At 41.1% G+C, this 22,724-nt stretch overlaps 2 protein-coding genes across 2 annotated transcripts; one reads left to right on the top strand and one right to left on the bottom strand.

The window, feature by feature from the left end:
• Positions 1-9,921: 9,921 nt before the first annotated feature.
• On the bottom strand, positions 9,922-15,684 carry gpr37a (G protein-coupled receptor 37a). The gene is made up of 2 exons (XM_076089804.1): positions 14,773-15,684; positions 9,922-10,764 (listed from the first exon to the last, which is right to left on the bottom strand). The coding sequence occupies exons 1-2, from the start codon at positions 15,682-15,684 to the stop codon at positions 9,922-9,924; spliced, it is 1,755 nt and encodes a 584-aa protein (XP_075945919.1).
• Positions 15,685-18,747: 3,063 nt separating this feature from the next.
• Positions 18,748-22,699, top strand: LOC142947827 (E3 ubiquitin-protein ligase TRIM21-like). Its single transcript, XM_076089686.1, has 2 exons — positions 18,748-18,865; positions 20,577-22,699. Exon 2 carries the CDS (start codon positions 20,586-20,588, stop codon positions 22,218-22,220), a length of 1,635 nt encoding a protein of 544 aa, XP_075945801.1. The 5' UTR covers positions 18,748-18,865; positions 20,577-20,585; the 3' UTR covers positions 22,221-22,699.
• The last annotated feature ends 25 nt before the right edge of the window (positions 22,700-22,724 follow it).

Here is a 22,724-nt window from a genome sequence, read left to right as displayed (position 1 = left end):
AAAGACTCTTTCAAAGACCGGAACTGTGTTTTCAAAGTGGCTCCAAACAGCAAATACGGAGGCTGTTTTATATTTCTTGTGAAAAAAAGAGATCTGGCCAGAATGCAAGAATGCAAGAATTTGTAGAGCAGCCAGTAATTTATGCAATCTGGATTACATCACGAGTTTAAATACAGAGAAACGTAAATATGAATCTACACAATAAATGAGGGCTGCTGTGTAACTCTCAGTGTGCCACCGATGATCGTACTGACTGTGTCTTCACACTCGGCTGTCTGGGCTCGAGGCGGCAGGATTTCTCTTCTGTTTTCAGTTCTGCTGTCAGAAACATTTTTCCTCCAACAGCGTCCGGCCGCGCTCGTCGTGCCTCTGCTGCTGTTTCAGATTTCACAAACAACAAAGATCTGAGAGACGCACGGAGCTCTGCACCAACGCTGCACATATGATTACTCTAATTTCATCATCACTCAGTTTCCAAAGAAACTGCAGAATGTATCGTCTCCACAAAGCAGGGACTGATGAAACACTGTGGTAAAAGCATTTGGAGATGTTCATTACTCACCTGAGAACTGAATCGATTGTGACGCTTTATTTCACGGGTCTGTATCTAATACTTTACTGTCGAGAGTTAGAGAAGAAGATTGATACAAGTCTCCTGTCTGTATGGTAACTTGACGCTGGTTAGCTTAGCTTAGCATAAAGACTGGAAACGGGGGGAATCTTCCCACCAGCACTGAGGAACATTTCACTGTAGTAAATACAGTGTTCATTGTAAAATAAGACATATTCTGTGGTGGAATGTGCAGAGCTCAGGGCTGAAACACACTCATTGTTCAGTCCTATGAATGACTGAATTTCAGAGCACAGTGAGATTTTATGTCGCAACACATTTCATGTCCTCTCATCCATATTCAGGACTCGTCAGCATCAGCTGGTCCTCCAGAAGAATCCAGTATCTGACGAACAGCCGGCCTGTTGTGTGCTCTATGAATATTTCATGTCTGGGATGCTGAGGCCTGCAGGTCTGGCAACGTTTTGTGTTTGAAAACGTCGCAACAACAGTCAAATTAGCTCGTGTTGACTGCCCCTTATTAAAGATGTAGTCGTGCTAGAAGAGATTTAGTGGTTATTGACTCTGGTCAGCGGGTTTAAGGTGAACTGAACTAAAGTAGCCAAAGATACTTATCGGTGGAAGAGGTAAACTATATTGTATAAAAATACTTCAGTTAATGAACAAAAAGTATAAAAATCTAAAATATACAAAAGTACCAAATGTTATGCAGAATGGCCCATTTCAGAAAGAATATGAATTATTAAATATATATATATTAGAATAAAAGATTTGAATTATTGATGTGTTTATCATTAATGTACAGCTGGTAAAGGTAGGGCTCATTTTAATTACTTCCTAAACTTCTGGATAGTTTAATCTATACTAATACATCCTAATTTAATAGTTTAAACAATTTGAATTAAGCGTAGCTTAAAATATAATCGATTTATATTTGGTATTAATAATTAACATCTACATAACATTAGAGTAAAGAAAATAGTATATGTCCCCAAAATGTACTTCTAGTATAAAGTAGCATTAAATAGAAATACTCAAGTAAAGTAAGTAAGGTTCTCAAAATTGTACTTGAAAGGTGTTAAATTAAAAATTAAGAGCATATTGCCTCCACACAGCTCTCAACATGGCGGCTAAGGTGGCAGCTAGCAGCTAACAGAGCTGCAGTGTAGAGGGGCGGCACTAAAAGCACACGCAGCCGGCAGACTATGTCAACAAAGCACAGAAACAGTTGGTGCGGCTCAGTGGTTGTAATGTCTGTCCTCGTCTTAAGACATTTCTTACATTTTATCAATGCAACACAAGAAGTTTCTGAAAACTTAAGAATGTACTTTACTGGATGGATGGATGGGTTTACCAAGAGCTGGTGCAACCCGAGGGGGGCATGGTGGTGTTGTCTCACAACAAGAAGGCTCTGGGTTGAAACCTGCCAGCTGAGGTCTGCGTGCTTCATCCTGAATACCAGAGATTAAGTTAAACAGGTTAATTGGTTAAAACGTGTTTATCTGTCTCTTTGTGTCAGCTCTGGGATTAACTGGCAGGCTGTTCACGGTGTACTCCAGCTCTCGCCCAGCTGGCATTGGGATCAGGCGGCAACCTCCGGTTCTGAAAAGTGAAGCCAATGCTGAAGTGTCTTAAAGCTGCATTCTCTCTAGTGTCCACCAGGGGGCGACTCCTCTGGTTGTATAGAAGTCTATGAGAAAATGACTACTTCTCTCTTGATTTATTACCTCAGTAAACATTGTAAACATGAGTTTATGGTCTCAATCTCTAGTTTCAAGTCTTCTTCAATACAGCATGATGTTCATTTAGTACATTATGGTCCATTTAGAGTCAAACAGACCATAAAGCAGGGGACGCTTTAGGGGCGGGGCTACACGGTGATTGACAGGTCTCTACTTCACTCCTCAACATTCCAAATATGGTCACTTCTGTTCACTGGATGAAAAAATCCAAGATGGCGACAGCCAAATTGTCGAACTCGAGGCTTTACCAGAGACGTATATGACGTCTCTACGTCACTCCTCCTCAGCCCAAATGTGGTCACTTCGGATCACTGGTTGCAAAAAAACAAGATGGCGACAACCAAAATGTCAAACTCGAGGCTTCATCAGTCCACAAACCAATGAGGTGACGTCACGATGACTAAGTCCACTTCTTATATACGGTCTATGGCTGGGATCCAGCGCCCCACGACTCTCTGAGGATAACAGGTCATAGATAACGAATGGAGCGATCCAATGCAAGAGAGGAGGAACTTGATTGCGTGGTAAGGTCAGCGTGTTACCGACGACACTGTAGATATTATAGAAAACCAGCCATTAGCATTCCAGATACTCTGTTAAGCCAAAGTGTAAGGGGGGGGGGGGGGGGGGGGGGGGGGGGTTGAGTTTGATCACACCAGAACAGCTGAGTGCTCACTAAACCTCTTCCTGGTGGAGCCATCCCCCTCCTTACACTGGCGGCCTGGTCCTGCCCGGCCCAGCTTGGCTCAGCCTGGTCCCCCTCCCTGTATAATCTGCTCCGTCAGATGGAAGCTGTGGTCCGGTGCTGGTATAAGAGCTTTATTGTCCCCGATTCTTCCCCTTTGTTGGGGATTGCAGCAACATTTCTAGGTCACCGGCTGTGACTGAACGCCCCACTGCCCAAACTGATTCCTCACTGAGGGGAATTCATCCCCCTCCCCATTTCTCGCCCTGCACTTTCAGGAGGAAACACGATTAGAAACATGCTCCCAGCAACAAACAGCCGGGCGGCGATCTGCCAAACGGTTCCAGCTTCTGTTGTCTGTCAGAGCAGATACATTATGGATGCTGACTCAAACTGTTTTGACACAAAGCCTCTTTCATGGTGATAATTGGGCGGACGGGCTCTCAGATCCTTTTCCAAATTCACATTTCTACTCATAATTATTCTTAACCTTTGACCCTGATCTCCATCAGAGGGGTTAAGCACAAAGTAATGCTCTGGCCTGATGCTGCAATCAGAGGCTGATGATAATGTTTGTTTTAGAGAAGAACATTTACGTTGCAGTCATTTAGCAGCTGAACTGTAGGAGCGTCAAACTCTTCACTATTTTCACACTACTGTATATATTTTAAAATTAATGTTGTAAATATCTAATAATTTACCAATAAATGATATTAAAAAATGATCATTGTACAAAAACCAAGGGGCAACCTCCAGGTCTGAAAAGTGAAGCCAATGCATTCATAGACTACTATAAGAAAATGACAAGCTAGCACTAGTGTTAGCTGGTGATGCAGCCAGGCGGCAACCTCCTTGTAACACGTTCCTGTTACCACCGTGGGCTCTCCCAGCACAATGACACTAGTACACTCAAATAGTGCTGCTTAACGTTCTTTATTCGTCATCACAGTTCAGGCTGGTCTTGGCCGTGCGCTCTCCCGCAGTGCCTCCGAGCGCACCCGCCGTGTATGATTCTGTCGGGATGGTCTGTCGTCCTCGCCGTCGCTCTCCCAGCCTGTGTCTCCTGCTCACATTTCCCTTTCGCTCCTCCATCACTACGAGTGTTTATATGGGAGAGAGACATAATCAAAGATTGGCTGCGGCTAGTAAGCCTATTCTCGGCACCGTTCCCTGAACCACTCCCCCACTCTGTCCCCTCTGCAGCTGAGCCCAACCACGCGCCACCACACTCCTGTTCTGCCGAGTGAAGCCAATGCAGAAGTGTCTTTAAAAGTGCATTATCTCTACTGACCAGCAGGGGCGACTCCTCTGGTTGCAAAAAGAATTCTGATTGTATAGAAGTCCATGAGAAAATGAACCTACTTCTCACTTGATTTATTACCATTCAGTTGTAATAAAAGACACTCTAAAGAGTCAGCTGTTCATTCCAATAAGGAAGAGGCAAATAGCCAAACTCGAGGCTTCAAAACATCAGTCCACAAACCAATGTGTGATGTCACGATGACTATGAAACTTCTTACCTACAGTCTGTGGATGCAGCGTTACCTGCTGAAGGTACCGCGCCCTGCTGGGCCTCGCACAGCTTTAGATTGGAGGTCAGGAATACCGAATTGGAATTATTGACTTCTGACTTGCGGCATTAGTCTTGTTACTCTCATATCTCTCACCACTTCCTGTATTCGGTCACAGTCGATGATTTGCAGTTTTATCACGTTAACTTTGAAGTGCCTAAATCAATATTAAAAATGGGTCATAATAGGTTCAAAGCTATAAGTACTGCGTGGGTCATCACCCTAGTGTGTTTCATATTTGTGTTTCACATGTTTGTCGTCACGATTTTCAGGCTGTTTCTGCTGACAAGTTAATATTTCTGCAGCTTTGTAACCAAAAAGGAGGAGCCAATAGCTTCATCTCAGTTTGAACGAAGTCCTAAAACAACAAGTCTCCTGTTGTGTGTCAGGAACTTCAGAAACAGCCTGAAGTTTCTCTTCTTTGTCCTTTCTCTGGATGTGAGACTCAGCAGCAGACTGTGTGGGGAGAATACGCTTCAATCTGCAAAATTTCAGTTTGTCACGTGAGGGAAACAGATTGGATGTGAGGAGTTTGTTGGAGGGAGCTGGAGCAGATGTCTGGAGGGAATCTTTAGAGTAAATCAGATCACTGCGGCTCTGTGACAGGCGCCTCAGTCGGCCCCCATTAAGAACTCTTCACTCGGGGGCATAAAAAAAGGCTGCCGCAGAGTCGGAGCTGGTTAGCAGCAGAAACTCTGTCACACTGCAGAGCAGAAAGAAGAAAAAGTGGGTCTGCAGTCAAGAGTTTTCTCTTTTCTTGTTAGAGAACAGCTGGAAATAAGGACGGTGATGTTAGAACATCAGTCCAACGCTTCGGTCTACATCTTGACTGTTTCAGGTCACATTTGCAGAAAATGTGCTGCAGATGATGCATGCATATTATTTCATGCCTTTTATCTGCTGCAGTGTTTTTCTAGTCTGTCTTTATTAAACTAAAAAGCAAGGAATCTCAGACTGCCTGTCCTATGCACATGTATTTGTCCTTCGCATATCTTGAGAACTGTTCATCTGATCTACTTCACACTTGTTGGGTGTGTTGCTGAGGACACAAAGATGTGCAGCGTCGATGTAGGTGGGATTTGGACAAAAGGCCGCAGTTGATTTATTCCCTCAGTAAACATTGTAAACATGAGTTTATGGTCTCAATCTCTAGTTTCAAGTCTTCTTCAATACAGCATGATGTTGTCATGTGTATTATGGTCCATTTAGAGTCAAATAGACTATAAAGCAGGGTATGGTTTAGGGCGGGCTTACTGGGATTGACAGGTTTCTACCAGAGGCATCTCTACATCACTCCTCCGCAGTCCAAATATGGTCACTTCTTTTAATTGGTTGCAAGAAAAACAACATGACAATGTATCCAAGATGAAGACGACAAAATCGATGAACTCGAGGCTTCATAACATCAGTTCCCAAACCAATGGGTGACGTTACCATGACTATGTTCACTTCTTATATACAGTCTATGGTTTATTGTCATGCACCAATCATCAAGCCAATTTCCTTTTATGTGCAAAATTACTTCAATCAAGCATTTCTGATTTGGATAACCTTCTTGACGTCAGGATTTCTTTCAAGACGGCTGTTTTGTTTTGCTGTAGCTCTGTGTTCGGAATCAGTAAAGGGTCTCTCTGAGAGTGAATATGTCTTTTAAAGGAATGTTCTAGTAGGAGACGACGGTGGTTTTGTGCCTAGTTGGACAGCTGCTGCCAAATCATCTGGTGTATTGTATTAAATCTCTTAATGTGAGCAGTAACAGAAACTCACCCGAATATAAACACGGCTTCTTAGCGGCAAGCTTTCTGTGGAAATGATGCTTGTTACTTTATATTTCACGACTGTTTTATGATTTAGACTTCCCTACAGGACATTAAAAAAAATCATCTGACTCTGCACCATCCAGGACAAGTGCATTGGTTGCCGTGGGAACCTGGCTGCCGTCCACCAATCAGGGGGCAGCGATCCCAGCCCGCCCAGGACTTCCGTCTTATCCCAGAAAACCGTCCTGGGAGCAGTTAGGAGAAGGTCAGTGAGCCTCAGTGTACCCGTCGCCCCATTGTTTCTGAATGAATGGGACGGTCTAATTACTGGAGCTGCGACTGGGGCGGCCAGCCTCGTTGACAAAAGACTCCGACATGCAAGTTTGGTGCCAGACAACAAATCAAAGCCAAACGGGTGATTAGAGAAGAATGTGGTTTACGTACAAGGAGTACCCTCCAGATAATTCTGAGAAGAATACAATTAAACAAGAATGTCATGTCATTACCCACGGCTATAACTACAAATTAAAGTTCATGTGATTTTTATCTGAAATGATAGGGGGGATGTAGACAATGTTCCTGTTTTCTTAAAAAAAAGAATGCCAAACTCTGGAATATGAATGGTGAAACTGAAGTACAGTAGGAATCTTGTTTTTCTGATTAAAGTAAAATATCGGCGTTCATGTAAATCTATCCAGACTACGAGACGTTCAAATGTTAGATGTTAATAACGCAAAACCAAAGCCACTCCCTCAAAATTATCATTGTGAATGTAAACAACCAACATGGCTATTGTTAGTTTCCAACCCTACCTTTAAATAAAATAAAAAAAGGTCTTTACCCTCAAACAGGCCTCTGAAGAAGTGAGGACCGGCTAAATGTCCCCACTTTGCTAAAATGTCCCCACTCTGTGGCTAAAAAGTTCATAGTCCTCACTACGTAGCAAGGACAAAAACACACACACACATCAACCTACTCCACCTATATTTGATGATTAGATTCCAGTGGTGTCTGCACTGGGAATTTCCCTTCACTTGACCACTTTAATTAAACGTTTTCAACATTAGTTTTCAGATGTTTTAGCCTAGTATTGCTAAAGCTAGTGTTTGCTATAATATTGCTAAATTGTCATCCAAAACTGTCAGCAAAATGTGTTTTTTTTCTAACTCCATTTAGGAAGCTCTGTTTCTGTACTTCTAAAACCCTGAACACGATGTGTTCTATCGGGGGCCAGACTGCACCGGCTCAGACCAGAAACCATCAGAGACGACTTCTTTCACAATAAATGAGCCTCCATGTGCTGTCTGTGGTACTGTAGCACTGTTCACTGTGGCGGCCAGCTGAGAGGCAGACTCCCTCCCCGAGGACAATGGCGCGGCTGTGTCCTCCCCGGTAGTACGTAAGAAACGATGGCGAGAGGAAAACCAGCTATTTGTGCCGAGTGTGACGCAGCAAAAAAAAGAACAAATGTTTTTGTTTCGATGTTTTTTTGGTCATTTAAACTAAATGACCAAAAAAACCTGATTTGCATAATAAATGATTTTCTTGCATTGACATGTTTCTGCTGTCCGTCTTTGCCTGAGGAGGGTTCAGCTGTTTGCTGGACGAGGACTTGTTGTGTCGAGTCTGAACTGGACAAACAATGGTGACTGTGTCCTGTGGACAGACGGCGACGGAGAGACGGACTCTGCCTCTTTTTGTTTCTGGACCAACATGTTTCCCTCTATGAATAAATAAAATAATTGCTATATTGCCAAATTAAATACACATTCTCTTTACCAGTATCGGCCAAAATACAGCAATACGACCGCACCCGATATCACTACAGCAACATGACGTTAACCGTGTTTTTTATATTTATTTTAACTGTTTAACGGTTCGTAGCAGGAAAACACAATGTTGAACTTTAAAATGTCAACAACAAAGTTATTGTAAGAACTTTATGGTATTATTCAGTACTCATATCGGTAGTCAGTGTCGGGAGGTATTCAAATGTGAGTACTTGTAAATTGGTACCAGTGCATCCCTAATTTTCCACTAGTGAGGCTGTATGAAAAGCTAAATCGTTAGCATATTCTGTCCAAAACTTTAATATTGTGGCTGTAAGAAAATGCAGAACGCACAAACATTTGTTTTTAAACTCATCACTTCCTGTTTGCAATTCAAAATAAAAGCCCTCTTGCTTCTGGAATATTTTCAGAACAGTGTTTTGGAAAATGCAGCAACTAGAGGATCGACTTCAAATTGTGGATTGTTATCCTTATTTACAAATGAGCACACGCTTCTGAACTTTTTTTCCATCTGAAGTTAATATAAATGATGTATATGATGTAATAAAATGAAACATTCCGGCCGTTATGAAAGAAACTCTATGTAGAAAGGAGGACTGGTAGCAGCATCAACGTAGCTACCTAGCTAACTTTAGCTAACTTTAGCTAGGCAGCCTGTTGAAGACATTTTATTTGAACTTTGCTCTGGTTTAGTTTCTCTTTCTCTGTGATGCGACACATTGAACCGTTCAATCAACCGTCTAAATGCACACCACGGAAAACATCTACTTTAAAATACTGTTTAATTAAAGTGACACTTTCTTGTGGCTAAAAAAAAGAAAAGAATGTCGTCAGCAAACACAAACACAGCACCAACGATTCAATATATTACTGTTCGTTCCACTGACGCACTTAGCTCACGGTTTTATGTCCGTTAACTCACGACAAATCACGGTTCAACTTTATTTTAGGGGTCTGTAATTTCCTTAGAATTTCCTCAAAAATAAAAATGTAATTTGGCAAATGGAGACAGTGATTGATTGCTACATGCATGCTGAGCAATATATAGATATTATATCGATATTGTGACATGTGACTGGATATCGTCTTGGATTTTGGATATCGTAATATGACATACGTGTTGTAATTTCCTGGTTTTAAAGTGACTGTTCTAGCTGTTCTATTATTTACCTCTTACACGTGTCAAGTCTAAAATATGTAATTGCTATATCTTCTCAAGTTAACTGAACATGCTTCAGGAAAGCATTTAAATTTACATATCTGGAGAATAAAATTTTTGATTAAAAGTTATTATTAATGTGTATTTTGTATTTAAATGGAGCAGCTATTTAAGGGACAGTTTACAACTGCTTTTTAAATTAAACTAAACTGTAACTCCTTTTCTCCAAAGGAAATTGTTGTGAAATTACAGACACCTGAAATAAAGCGTTTTAATTATCTCAAGCTTTTTTCTTGTGATCTCAAGAGTCTCCAGGGTCTCCAGGGTCCACGTCTGCTCTCAGCTTCAGTAAAATACAGTCACAGTAAACAGAAAGTAAGACTGAGTGCATTAACTGAATAGAACTAAACACATAAAAGCTATTAGCTAAAACTGTCTGTGTGTTCTTTCATATATGAACTCTGTAAACAGTGAAAGGACGAACTGTGTCCGTCAGTAAACATGAAACGTGTCCAACAGTTTTTTAAAAGACCTCAGGAATCTACAGCCTGATGTGTCAACGCGTCCACCAATCAAACTCCTTCAGAAGAACGACCACAAGAAGCTCCGCCCCCCGACACTGCTGATCTTTAACCTTTTCACCTCAACAGTGTGTCCCCACGCCGGCGTAGGAGGTGGACGCCTCCCTGCGGATGGTGCTGAACGGCGACAGCTCCAGCTCGGTGGTGGCGTGCTCGTTGTCGGCGTCGGCGTCGGCCGCGGTGGTGGCGTCGTCGGAGGCGCGGCGTGATGGGCCGCACTCAGCGCAGCAGCAGCAGCAGCAGTCCAGGAGGGCTCTGGTGAACGGCTGGCACAGGCAGAACAGCAGCACCGGCGTCACCGCCGACTTGCAGAAGAGCAGCATCTGGCTGACCAGCTGCAGGATGTCCAGGGTTCTCCGGGGAATGCCGGCCGCCATGTACGCGCTGATGATGTTACAGATGTTCTCCGGAATGATGCAGAAGCCGTAGAGGATGGCCAGCGCCACCACGGTGCAGTTCATCTGGCTCTCCAGCTGGATCTGCTTCTTGCCGCCGCGGACGCAGGCCCGCTCGGCGTGCTGGATCTTGTGCGCGGTGACCAGTGAGCAGCAGATGGTGAACAGCGTTGGCAGGCAGAAGTAGCAGCCGAAGTACCACCAGAGGCGCGCGCCGTCGTAGGTGAGTCCCAGCACGTACAGCGTGTCCGGGAGGTCGGTGGAGATGCGGATCACGCAGCGCTCGCACGGCGTCGCGTCCGGCGGGTCGCCGTCCTCGGTGACCAGCTGGCGGATGAGCAGTTCGGGCAGCGCCAGCAGCAGAGCACCCACCCAGATGACGGCGAGCTTGGCCGTGGTTGACGCCCAGTTCTCGATCATCTCGTAGTACAGCTGCACGTTGGTGGCGGCACGGAAACGGTCGATGCACAAGGCGCAAAGTGTGAACGTCGTGACCCCGAGAGACGCCACCTGGGGAGAGGAAGAGGAGCGTCAGAAAAACTCTACACAACGAGAAAGAATAAGGAACGTGAAACAACTTTCTGACTTAACAGCAACAACAAATCAGTTTACTGGACGACAATCTGACAGGACGATGGTGAATAAAGTCAGAATATTGTAAAAAATAGTCCAAAAATGTATTTGAGATTTAAGTCATAATCTTGAGAAAAATCTAAAATATTAACAGATACATTAAGTTAATGAAACGTCTACAATTTGACGGGGGAGTTCATCCTTTAAACGGCATGAGGCTTCATGTGTATTCCTTTTTGCATTATTTAACTAACTCTTTTAGAAACATCTTCATTACAACTTGGATGTTGAACAGAATGGCATTAAAAACTGCTAAACTGGTAATAATAGTGTGTCTGATGACAATTACACCACCAACAACAACAGTCTGTGGGCTTGTGGGAAATGGTGTTCATTAAAGGCAGCTAGAAACAAAAACATTCACCATTGAAGGCCAAGATAGTAAAGTTATGTTGAAGCTGTGGTTTTATTTATGTATTTAAATGATGATAGCGTGTGTGTGTGTGTGTGTGTGAGTGTGTGTGTGTGTGTGAGTGTGTGTGTGTGTGTGTGTGTGTGTGTGTGTGTGTGTGTGTGCGTGTGTGTTGGGGGTCGGACCATTAGCAGTTTTCAGATTTAATCCTCCTGCTGTTTTTGTGTGATTACGCTCCTTTAAACAGTCAGAGGAGACAACAAAACTGATCTCAGATCAATTTATCTGTTGGAATTAATGAATAAACTAGTAAACTACCGATAACACACAATGTCAGACTTTAGTTCTGGCTGGTTTCATGTTGAAATGTATGTTGTTTTTTAAAATTAATTTGGAATTAAATACAATTATCCCACTGTAAAATGAAAAAATATACACAATTATTTGAAAAATGATAAAAGAATTGGACTTTTATATTATTTTAATTAGAATTTTTTTTTAAAGACAAAAAAGTAGAAAAGATAAGATGACAGTCGGTGACGTCTGTAAACATCAATAATGTCATGTAGGTCACCATCTCGAACAAAGAGCTGCAGCTGCTAAGAAGATTAAACTCCATAAATACGACCTTTTGTTTCCAGACGTCACGTTAAACACGTTGACTCGCTCACATTTCAGACAATCAGCTGATTTAAAAACGTGTCAACATCTACACCACAGACAGAAGACTCACTACACTCACTCACTACATGGACCAAAGCATGGGGACAGCTGGTCATTGCAAAAATAAATATATGAATATAATGTCTGAGAAGATGGAATCAGCGGGACTTGCTTCCGTTCTACAAAAGTACGCAACATCCGCTTGGTGGCGCTTCCCGGTCAGCTCGCTCATTTTGCCATTGAAATAGTTTTATGTGAATTTTCAAGTATCACATTAGAACAAATGTTTTGAAGAAGACTTGAAACTAGAGATTGAGACCATAAACTCATGTTTACAATGTTTACTGAGGTAATAAATCAAGAGAGAAGTAGAGTCATTTTCTCATAGACTTCTATACAACCAGAGGAGTCGCCCCCTGGTGGACACTAGAGAGAATGCAGCTTTAACACATGAAGCTTTGGCTTCACTCTGCAGAGCCAGAAATTGCCGCCTGGCGTTGCTGATAGCAGCAACACTACACTGTAGATGAGTTTATTCGCTCCAAACCAGTTGTGGAAATGCGCCAAACTCACATTTTCCTTGTTTTTTGGGAGACATATCAGATGTTTGCTTAAAATTCGCTTGACGATTGAATGGAAACATATTCCATCACTGTTCCTTTCACAAAACAGGATTTAAGTCGTTGAGACATCGATCCAGTCGATAATGTAGATTATGTCTGTAAACCCGTCGCACTACTATGAGATATTCTGTTCAAACCAGCCTTGAATTGGGAATAACTCCGCGATTGTCAGGAAGAAGAACCCCCGAACTAAACTACAATACAGGACGTGGATGAAAAAATGTTTGATATAATTTATTAAATTAAACACAAGGTCTAAATCTATCCAGATCTAATCTCAGTCCTCTCAGTTTCCTCCACTGATGAGGGGGTGGGGGGGTCATATTTGTCTAATCTTCATTAATCCCCTCTGATTGGACAGCAGGATGTCACATGATCAGCAGGTGTCGTCGGATTAAAGACCCTTCACATGAGGCGACATTAAACCTGGATTTAAACCCCGACTGCAGTCTGGAGCCGCAGTCCTCTGAGCTCTCATGAACTAGACCTGAACTGTAAATATCATCTTCTATCATCGTCTCATAAATAGATCAATTTGTCAGATTTAAAATAACTTTAAAGATCTAATTCTGACGGTTTCAGAAAGTTACATTTGTTGAGTCGTGTAAAAACAATTTCATCTCGTTTGCATACTTCCCAGTATTTATGGTCATAACCATTCAGTTACGAGAGGCTGATAATTCCTGAGTGGTGGTTTTGATGTGAGTTATATAATTTGATTTAATTCCTTTTCCAAAAAAATGTTTTTTAAATAAAGCTGAAGAGTCCTAAAAAGCTGAAGTGTGAACCTCTCAGCAGTGTTCAACACAGATTACTGTCAAACTTTCACCAGAAGTTCTTAAGATTAAAAACAGAGCAACAGAATAAATGCATTTTACAAACAACAACATAATATATCTATATTTATTAACCCGTTTGTAATCACCAACATTTTGATTATTCACTAAATCACATATTTTGTCTCAGTATGTGACTGATTGCAACTACATGTATTTAGTTACTAAGCTGTTAATATGGAGACAGTAAAATGCTCATGCACCTTAACTTTCCTCCCGTCTACATGAAGAACAAACTACGTCCTGCACGGAACTTTGGCACTGATGAGACTAAAAGGTATATACATACATACATATATATATATATATATACATATACATATACATATATATATATATATATATATATATATGTACGTATGTATATGTATATATATATATATATACATATACATATACATATATATATATATATATATATATATATGTACGTATGTATATGTATATATATATATATATATATATATATATATACATATATATATATATATATATATATATATACATATACATACGTACATATATATATATATATATATACATATACATATACATATATATATATATATGTATATGTATATGTATATATATATATATATATATATGTACATATATATATATATATATATATATACATATATATATATATATATATATATATATATGTATATATATATATATATATACATATACATACGTACATATATATATATGTATATATATATATATACATATACGTATGTATATGTATATATATATATATATGTATGTATATGTATATATATATACATATATATATATATATATATATATATATACATATATATATATATATATATATATATATATATATATATATATGTACGTATGTATATGTATATATATATATATATATATATATATATATATATATATATATATATATATATATGTATATATATACATACATACATATATACATATACATACATACATACATACATATATATATATATATACATACATACATACATACATACATACATATATATATACATACATACATACATACATACATATATATATATATATATATATGTATTTGCATGAAGCTGCAACTTACATTTCACTGTGCAACCCTGTGTTTTACATGACAAACAAATGAACGTTTTCAGCTATGAGTTCTGAAGCTGCTCAGTGTTTTATCTGCTTATGTTATTGGTGTTTTGTGCACATGTGGTATAAAACGTGTTATTTTGTGTTTCACAGTGAATGTGCTTATTGTCGTCATCGAAACCTCTCATCACAAAACTACAAACACCTGCTGCCTCAAAACGAACATCAACTCATGTGAGACTCACACTTCCGGTCCATCACCAGCACACCCCCCCCCCCCCCCCCCCCCCCCCCATCAGAACCCGACCCCTCTCACCTCCAGGTAGGGGATGATCCTGCACGAGAACTCCCCGAGCAGCCAGTCCTTGGTGAGCTCGCGGAACACCACGAGCGGCAGGCAGAAGAAGATGATGACGAAGTCCCAGAGCGCGAGGTTGGCCAGCAGCGAGTTGGAGATGCTCCTCATGTAGTAGTTGTGACACACAATGCACATGACCGACACGTTCCCGATGATTCCCACTCCGAAGATGACGGCGGCGACGATCACGACCGCGTACGCCCCGACCGACTCCGCGGTGACCGGGTAGAACGGGTTCTTCAGCTGCTTCCGTCTGGTCCGCGGGTTCACGGGCGCGAGCGGCGTTGTGTCGGGAAAGTCCGGCAGCGAGTACTCGTCCTCATAGTCGCTAGCGTTGTTGAGTCCGAAGGGGGGTCCGGCCTCTTGTTCCTGCGCCATGGCGGCTCCGTGTTGCGGCGGCTCGCTCCGCTTCCTCCTGCGCTTCTGCCGCCGGCTGTGTCCGCTCCTCCTGAGGCTACAGGTGCGTCCACGTGGGGTTTGTTGGAGCGCTTCTCCCGGACGGCATCCACCGCTCCCGGCCTTGTTTACATCCGCGCGTAAAGCTTCGTCTCCGGATACCCGTCGGATGCGCCGCGCTCCATTTGGCGCGTCGCTTTTACGCACGGGGCGTTGGGATATCTGCATCCCCAACAGGTCAGAGGATGACGGGTTTACAGAATACAGCCACGAGGACTGCGCGCTCACACCGCGCGTCCCTCCATTGTCCTCCCCGATGCCTGTGCGCCATCTCCGGCTCCGCGCATTCCTGTCAGCGGCGGTGGACTCCTGATGGGGACTGAAAGTCGTCTTTGTTTTGTGCCAGTGGAGCTGACTCGCCGCGGCCTCGATGCACAGCCACAAACACAGCAACCTCAAGGATGGACGCAGCATCGTGTGGTTTCTGTCTAACCTGCGAGATCAAACTCGTGCGTTTTCCAAAATGATCGCTCCATCTTCTGATAATCAGTCCAAAACAATGAAGCGAGAATCTTAACTTAAATCTGCAACAACACAAAAATGAATCAGTTTTCCTTCATCTTTGCGCGCAACCAGCTTCCACATGGTCTTTTGTCGTGTATAAGAGGTGCACCTGTCGGGTTTGGTGGCGTCCCGGAGCGGCTCCAGTCTGGATGCATCACCAGAGACCAAAGCGAAACAAAAACCTTTAAACTGGGCTGGAAAAAAGTAAACTGACCGTTCAGATTATCCGCAGCTGAAGGTGAAGGAGAGGGGGAGAGAGTGGAGCAGGTCCAACCTCCGCCCCATTACGTTTCTGCGCGCACAGCAGCTCCGGAGGGCTCGGAGGACGGGGAAGAGCGAGGTGAAATGCTGCGTGTGGAGACGCCAAACTCCGTCTGAGAGAGAGAAGAGGATCCGAGAGGAGGAGGAGGAAGGCGGAAAGGAGGAGGAAGGGAGGATGAGGAGGAGGAAGGGAGGAGGAGGAGGGAGTCATCTGTCACACCTGCTCTGCTCCAATAATAATCTGTTCGAATAACACTGAACTGTAATCTGTGTGGGATTAACAGGAATCATAACTGTTATTATCTTTTCGATGTAACAAACTTTTCTTCATTCAAAAATAATAGGAATCTTGGTCATTTTGATGAGATGACTCGAATATAACATATAACATTTATTTAAAATAAATAAATAAAGAAAGCTTTGTCCACTGAGCAAAACACATTTTTAAAGTATTTACTTGACAATTAAGAAAAAAAGTTACTGAGGTTTAAAGAACAACTGTTTTGTAGTTATTTAGTATCAACAACAAATACAAATAAATATTGAAGACATTAAGTAAACTACTTCTACTACGCCCATAATAATAATAATAATAATAGTAATCATGATTATTATTTTTATCTCATATATAGACAATCTTAATATAATTGTCGGAATACTTTATGAATACACACATCTATAAATGTGTATAGGATATTTGTGTACAGTACTTGTATACAGTAGTATCCCTGCAACGTGTATTATTGTACAAAGAGTTTGAATCAATCAATCATCAGAAACTTCCCAGCATGCCTAATACAGCAAAAGTTCCAGTAGCAAAATGTTCGAAGGGAAGTTCAATGAATTCAATGAATTTGAATTCAATTCAAATGTCAGAGCAAAACTACTTTCTGGTTCTCCGCGCCATCTAGTGTACATTCTGTGTATTACACCAACACTCCCCTGTCTGACGATCTGAACATACTACAAGAGAACATTTAAGAGTTTGACTGAACAGATTCACACTTTTATCTCCTGAACACAGAGTCAGATTTAGACTTAGTGTTTGAATCTCTTATGACTGCTGACATCTAGTACATCTACTCTACTTAAGTAGAAATTCAAAGTAAGTATGCTGTGCATTTTCATACTTCTCTATTACTACTGCATATGCATATGTGTTGATGATGAATGTTTGTGATGAACTGAAGGATGAAGTGTTCCTTTATGTGTCGATGATGAATGTTTGTGATAAACTGAAGGATGAAGTGTTCCTTTATGTGTTGATGTTGAATGTTTGTGATAAACTGAAGGATGAAGTGTTCCTTTATGTGTCGATGTTGAATGTTTGTGATAAACTGAAGGATGAAGTGTTCCTTTATGTGTTGATGATGAATGTTTGTGATAAACTGAAGGATGAAGTGTTCCTTTATGTGTCGATGTTGAATGTTTGTGATAAACTGAAGGATGAAGTGTTCCTTTATGTGTTGATGTTGAATGTTTGTGATAAACTGAAGGATGAAGTGTTCCTTTATGTGTCGATGTTGAATGTTTGTGATAAACTGAAGGATGAAGTGTTCCTTTATGTGTTGATGATGAATGTTTGTGATAAACTGAAGGATGAAGTGTTCCTTTATGTGTTGATGATGAATGTTTGTGATAAACTGAAGGATGAAGTGTTCCTTTATGTGTTGATGATGAATGTTTGTGATAAACTGAAGGATGAAGTGTTCCTTTATGTGTCGATGTTGAATGTTTGTGATAAACTGAAGGAAGAAGTGTTCCTTTATGTGTTGATGTTGAATGTTTGTGATAAACTGAAGGATGAAGTGTTCCTTTATGTGTCGATGTTGAATGTTTGTGATAAACTGAAGGAAGAAGTGTTCCTTTATGTGTTGATGTTGAATGTTTGTGATAAACTGAAGGATGAAGTGTTCCTTTATGTGTTGATGTTGAATGTTTGTGATAAACTGAAGGATGAAGTGTTCCTTTATGTGTCGATGTTGAATGTTTGTGATAAACTGAAGGAAGAAGTGTTCCTTTATGTGTCGATGATGAATGTTTGTGATAAACTGAAGGATGAAGTGTTCCTTTATGTGTCGATGTTGAATGTTTGTGATAAACTGAAGGATGAAGTGTTCCTTTATGTGTCGATGTTGAATGTTTGTGATAAACTGAAGGATGAAGTGTTCCTTTATGTGTCGATGTTGAATGTTTGTGATAAACTGAAGGATGAAGTGTTCCTTTATGTGTCGATGTTGAATGTTTGTGATAAACTGAAGGATGAAGTGTTCCTTTATGTGTTGATAAAATCCTCCTACTTCAGCTAAATAAACTCTTTAAAAAGCCTCTTGGATCAGCTGGAAAATGCATCGTCACAAAGCTGAAACAGGCTGTTTGTTCTTTTTAGAGATACGTGGTTCTCACAGGACAGAGACGCTACAAACATATGATGATCTCATAGAATATGATGCATTGATTAAGATTAAACTAACCAACAGGAAATAAAGGAGTTACAATATAACATCCACAATGCAGCAGAAACATCAGGTATAAAAGTAAGTTTTAAATGCATGACTTTTACTTGTAGTGGAGTATTTTCACTGTGTGGTATTAGTACATTTACTTCAGTTAAGGATCTGAATACTTCCTCCACCCCTCCCTCACTGAGAGGAGGAGCAACACTGAAGGAGGAGCTGCTGAGTCACATTTCCTGAAATCAAAGTAAAGTTATTCTGAGCGACAGCAGAGCTGCAGTCGAGACAAGTCTCTCTGTTTCTCTCTGAAGAAACATTCAACTGAATCCAGCAGCTTTTTCTCGACAACACAACAGAGTCTCTGACAAACTCTGGTGAGTAAACTGTTCTACAGACTAAATGTAGTCAAGATGTAGTTCAAGAGAGAAACCAATGCTGTAGCCAAGAACAATAAGTAACATCAGATAAACTAGGCCTGCTAAAAGCTAACTAGTGGAGCTTAATGTATCTGATTTTATCTCTTGACTTTAATTACCTGTAAAGGCAGAAATTTGACGTATTACAACAAGCTGTTACACAATCTGGTAAATATCCAATGTGACTGTTTCTGTAGTTACTGCTGTCTGTCTTTGTGACGCAGTTCAGCTGATAATATCTGATGTAACATAAAACCTCAGAACTACTCGGACAGGAAGTTCCACTGGACAAATGTTTAGCTGAGGTCCACGTGGTGACCGTGGGGGTTGTGGAGAGAAATGATATATATAGTGTAATAATATGTCTCATTTATAAAGTGTGTAGGATCCATACTTAAAGTGTACGTGCGCACAAAAGCTGGAAATGGCACACCGCCAAAAAACTAAAGTCGAACTTGTATAAACAGATCAGCCTCTACACGCCCACATTCAACCACAAACTGTGAATACAAGCATTGTAGTAGTTGTGACTCATCAGCACTAATAATACTGCTGCTTTGAGAGTTTATGATGAAGAGGATTTAGACGTGCAAAGTAACATGTGATATGAAGTGACATTAAATGTGTGAGAGGCGTCATCACATCACATTTAATTCCTACAATCTGACTTCAATTCACCACCTTGGGTCAGAGGCTCAGGTGAGACCCCCCCCCCCAGCAGTAGCTTCCATCTTTTCTTCTGCAAATGTAATGTGTCTGCTTCTCTCATCATCATCTCTCTGCTCCTCCTCTTCCTCCTCTTTGTCCGAGCTGACTCTCTGACACTAAAGGTCTCCCTCAGACACTTCAATATAACAAGTGATGGAGACAAATACTAGCTTTGTGTTGAGTTGAATATTAAATCTGATTTAAAAATCTTTAGCCTACTTTATATGTGACTCAAATAACAATATAAGCAGCAGAGTAGCAGTATTAATTATTATTATATTATTTAATGTGCGATGTGACAGTAATGGAGGGATCACTTTGTGTTTTGGGGGTTTTAAATTATTTTTCTTATTTAAATGATATAAACAAGAACCAGATGTGTTGGGATGTTTTCACTGCAATGCTGAAGACATCAGATTGGTTTATCATTGTTTTATTTAAGTATTTAGTTTATTCTATTATTAGAATAACTAACAGCAGCTAAGAGTCAAATGCTACAGTCATAAAAGAGACAGACATGAATGCATGATGTTAGTGACTCATAGTGATGTCATCTCTTCCAACCTTCCTGTTGTCATGACATCATCCCAGACAGGTGCTCAGACCAGGTGTAAACATTTAGAAAATATGCAACTCAACCGCATACTACTTACTGTGTACTTCTACTTCAGACGGATGAGTTGTACTACGACATTTACCTGGAAATGTTACTGGTTACATTGCAGATTCAGATTTGACTCAAACAATATAACAGTTAAACTATGATGCATTAATATTCATTAAACTATCCAACATCTGATTAGACTTTAAACCTCCACCTTGAACTGACGTTAAGTAAATTTAAGTACATCGTGCTGATGAAGCCTCTCTTTCACTCTTCACTTCATTTGAATGCAGGACTTTTACTGTGTTAATAGATTTACTGTTATTAAATTAATAAAAGTTTTATTTTTGTCCTCAGAGTGTAGATATGTCTGCTGCCAGCTGTCTGCTGACTGAAGATCAGTTCCTGTGCTCCATCTGTCTGGTTGTGTTCACTGATCCAGTCGCCATACCATGTGGACACAACTTCTGTAAAACCTGCATCACTGAACACTGGAACGTTAATGTCCAGACTCAGTGTCCAAACTGTAAAGAGGTTTTTAACATCAGACCTGAGCTGCGGGTCAATACTTTCATCTCTGAGATGGCTGCTCAGTTCAGACAGTCAGCTCAACAGAAAGCCAGCAGCAGCAGCTCAGAGCAACAAGCTGCCAAACCAGGAGAAGTTCCCTGTGACGTCTGCACTGGAACCAAACTGAAGGCCCTGAAGTCCTGCCTGGTGTGTCTGGACTCCTACTGTGAGACTCACCTGGAGCCTCATCTGACAATGTCAGGTCTGAAAAGACATCAGCTGATCGACCCTGTGGAGAACCTGGAAGGCAGGATGTGTACGAAGCACGATAAACATCTGGAGCTGTTCTGTAAGACCGACCAGACGTGTGTCTGTAAGCTCTGCACTGTTTCAGACCACAAGACACATGATGTTGTTCCTCTGAAAGAAGGATATGAAGGAAAGAAGGCCGAACTGGAGGCTGAAATCCAGCAGATGATCCAGAAGAGACGACTGAAGATTCAGGAGATGAAACACTCAGTGAAGATCAGTGAGAAAGATGCAGACAGAGAGATAGCAGATGGTGTTCAGGTCTTCACCGCTCTGAAGGAGTCTGTTGAGAGAAGCCAGGCCGAGCTCATCAACACGATCAAAGAGAAGCAGAGAAAGACAGAGAAACAGGCTGAAGGCTTCATCAAAGAGCTGGAACAGGAAATCTCTGAGCTGAAGAAGAGAAGCACTGAGGTGGAGCAGCTCTCACGCTCTGAAGACCCCCTCCATCTCCTCCAGAGCTTCAGGACCCTGAACACTGCTCCACCCACCAAGAACTGGACAGGAGTTATCATCCGTCCATCACATGAGGGGACTGTGAGGAGAGCTGTGAATCAGCTGGAGGAGACGCTCAGTAAACAGATGAAGAAGCTGCTCACTGAGGTCGAGCTGAAGTGGGTCCAGCAGTCTGCAGTGGATGTGACACTTGATCCTGATACAGCTCATCCCAACCTCATCCTGTCTGATGATGGAAAACAAGTTAAACATGGTGATGTAAAGAAGAATCTACCAGACAATCCAGAGAGATTTAATTTTTGTTTGTATGTTTTAGCAAAGCAGAGTTTCTCTTCAGGAAGATTTTACTACGAGGTTCAAGTTGAAGGAAAGACTCGGTGGGAGTTAGGAGTGGCCAGAGAGTCGATCAACAGGAAGGGATTCATCACACTGTCTCCTCAGGATGGTTACTGGATGATATGTTTGAGGAATGAGAATGAGTACGAAGCTTGTGCTGACACTCGAGTCCTTCTCTCTCTGAAGTCTCAGCCTCAGAAGGTGGGGGTGTTTGTGGATTATGAGGAGGGTCTGGTCTCCTTCCATGACGTTGATGCTGCAGCTCTTATCTACTCCTTTACTGGCTGCTGCTTCACTGAGAACCTCTACCCATTCTTTGGTCCATGTCTTAATAATAAGGGTAAAAACTCTGCTCCTCTGATCATCTCTCCTGTCAATCACACCGAGTAGAACAAACACTTGATCTTCTACAGAGAGACTCTTTCACTTAATGTAACACATGTACATGATTTGATTGGTAGTGTAAACATTATTTTTGTTTGTTTTTCTGTAAATATTTCTTTGATTGGTATCACCGCTACTCACAACTAAAATACACCAATTTTACTGCACTGATTGATATTAACTAATAGTCTCATGTATTCTAATAACTGCATTACCTTCCATCAAGTCTGTTAAATCAATACAAACTGTACAGAGAAATGTGAAGCATTTGAACGTCACTTAAATGTTCCAAAATCATATTTTATATTTTGTGATTATAAGAAGTGTTGCATACTGGCACAAATTACTGAAGAGCAGTTTATGAATAAGACAAACGTTATGTTTTTCTCTCTTTTTCTTTTTAAATAAAAAAAGATAAATAAAGTCACAATGTGTCTGATTAAGTTATTTTGTTTTTGTTTGATATCACAGCTGAATAAACAGCTGATGGTGTTTCTAATGACACCAAAT

The sequence above is a fragment of the Anarhichas minor genome, unplaced genomic scaffold (genome assembly GCF_050575085.1).
Source record: "Anarhichas minor isolate MPS153535 unplaced genomic scaffold, ASM5057508v1 ptg000011l, whole genome shotgun sequence".
Lineage (NCBI taxonomy): Eukaryota > Metazoa > Chordata > Actinopteri > Perciformes > Anarhichadidae > Anarhichas > Anarhichas minor.
This window is presented reverse-complemented; position numbering and strand designations above follow the sequence as displayed.

Excerpts from the sequence above, each read along its gene's own strand:
- LOC142947827 (XM_076089686.1), top strand. The coding sequence starts at position 20,586 with ATGTCTGCTGCCAGCTGTCTGCTGACTGAAGATCAGTTCCTGTGCTCC.
- gpr37a (XM_076089804.1), bottom strand. The coding sequence starts at position 15,684 with ATGCTGCGTCCATCCTTGAGGTTGCTGTGTTTGTGGCTGTGCATCGAG. Across the intron at positions 10,765-14,772 it reads GGATCATCCCCTACCTGGAG|GTGGCGTCTCTCGGGGTCAC; the intron begins GTGAGAGGGGTC and ends TCCTCTCCCCAG.